General features: G+C 39.4%; 1 protein-coding gene across 1 annotated transcript in view; it reads left to right on the top strand.

Annotated features, from left to right (window-relative positions):
* The first annotated feature begins 798 nt into the window (after nt 1-798).
* The window catches only part of LOC111375852 (probable LRR receptor-like serine/threonine-protein kinase RKF3), a 14,033-nt gene continuing 13,823 nt past the window's right edge, over nt 799-1,008 (top strand). Inside the window, exon 1 of the mRNA XM_022998760.1 lies at nt 799-865. Within this exon, the coding sequence (XP_022854528.1) occupies nt 799-865 (67 nt within the window). The remainder of the gene's footprint in view (nt 866-1,008) is intronic.

Genomic DNA, 1,008 nt, shown 5'->3' with positions numbered 1-1,008 from the left:
GCAATCGCGGTACGCATGTGAGTGTTGTACTGCCAAGACATCAAAGAGAGAATTTTATTGGTAGGAAAGGGATTCCAACACAGAATGTGTTGGCCGCCTACAATTTCAATTTTTGTTTTGCGTTCGTATTACCAGGGCACACAGGAAACACACATGACAGTTACATCTTGACCCGAACTGTACATTGTTCGGAGGTCAATTTTTCGAAACCAACTAAGGAAAAATATTACATGGTGGACTTCAGGTTCACACATAGGTCTGGGTATATGACTCCGTATAAGAGTTCTGACATTAGATATCAATTTCAAGAATTTCGCAATGTTGGAGATGGGGAACATTGTCGTTTTCGAAATGCACGCGAACGGTTCACTCCTCATGTCGAAACATGATGGAACATGCGTTTGGTGTTTGGAAATAAAGGTGAAAGATTCTTGATCGGATGCCTGGTTACAGTACACGAGCGCAAGCTGCTATGATTGTGGCCACGATGGGAATACACAATTTCCTTCGAAGAAACGAGGGTCTAGATGAGGGATTTCATAGAGCCAAAGAAGTGGATAACGATGAAATTGAAATAGAGCTACTAGATGAAAAGGATGAAATGGCCGCCAAGCGAGATGCAATAGTTGAAGACGATGTACCGTGACAAGCACTGCACGATTATATGGCACATGCGTTATATTAGTAGTTTGAAACACATTCATTTGGTATTTGCGTACGTAGTATATTTGTAATTTCGCTAATCCTGTCGTTGTCACTTGACACTTCACATTGTTTTGTCGTGTTTGAGCATGTAACATGTTTAATATTTCTGATGTTGCCCATCGAAGGAAATTCGGTAGTTCTCGTGGAATTCATGTTAACAGTAGTTTATAAAAATAATTTTTATCTTCTGATTTCAAAATGCACGTGGACGGTAAAAAGTAAGTAGAAGGGAAAAGTTGAAAAATTAATCATTCAAAGATTTGACTTAAAGGTTCAAATGCATGTACCCTCTTCATGGTGTCA

The sequence above is a fragment of the Olea europaea genome, unplaced genomic scaffold (genome assembly GCF_002742605.1).
Source record: "Olea europaea var. sylvestris unplaced genomic scaffold, O_europaea_v1 scaffold1424, whole genome shotgun sequence".
Lineage (NCBI taxonomy): Eukaryota > Viridiplantae > Streptophyta > Magnoliopsida > Lamiales > Oleaceae > Olea > Olea europaea.
This window is presented reverse-complemented; position numbering and strand designations above follow the sequence as displayed.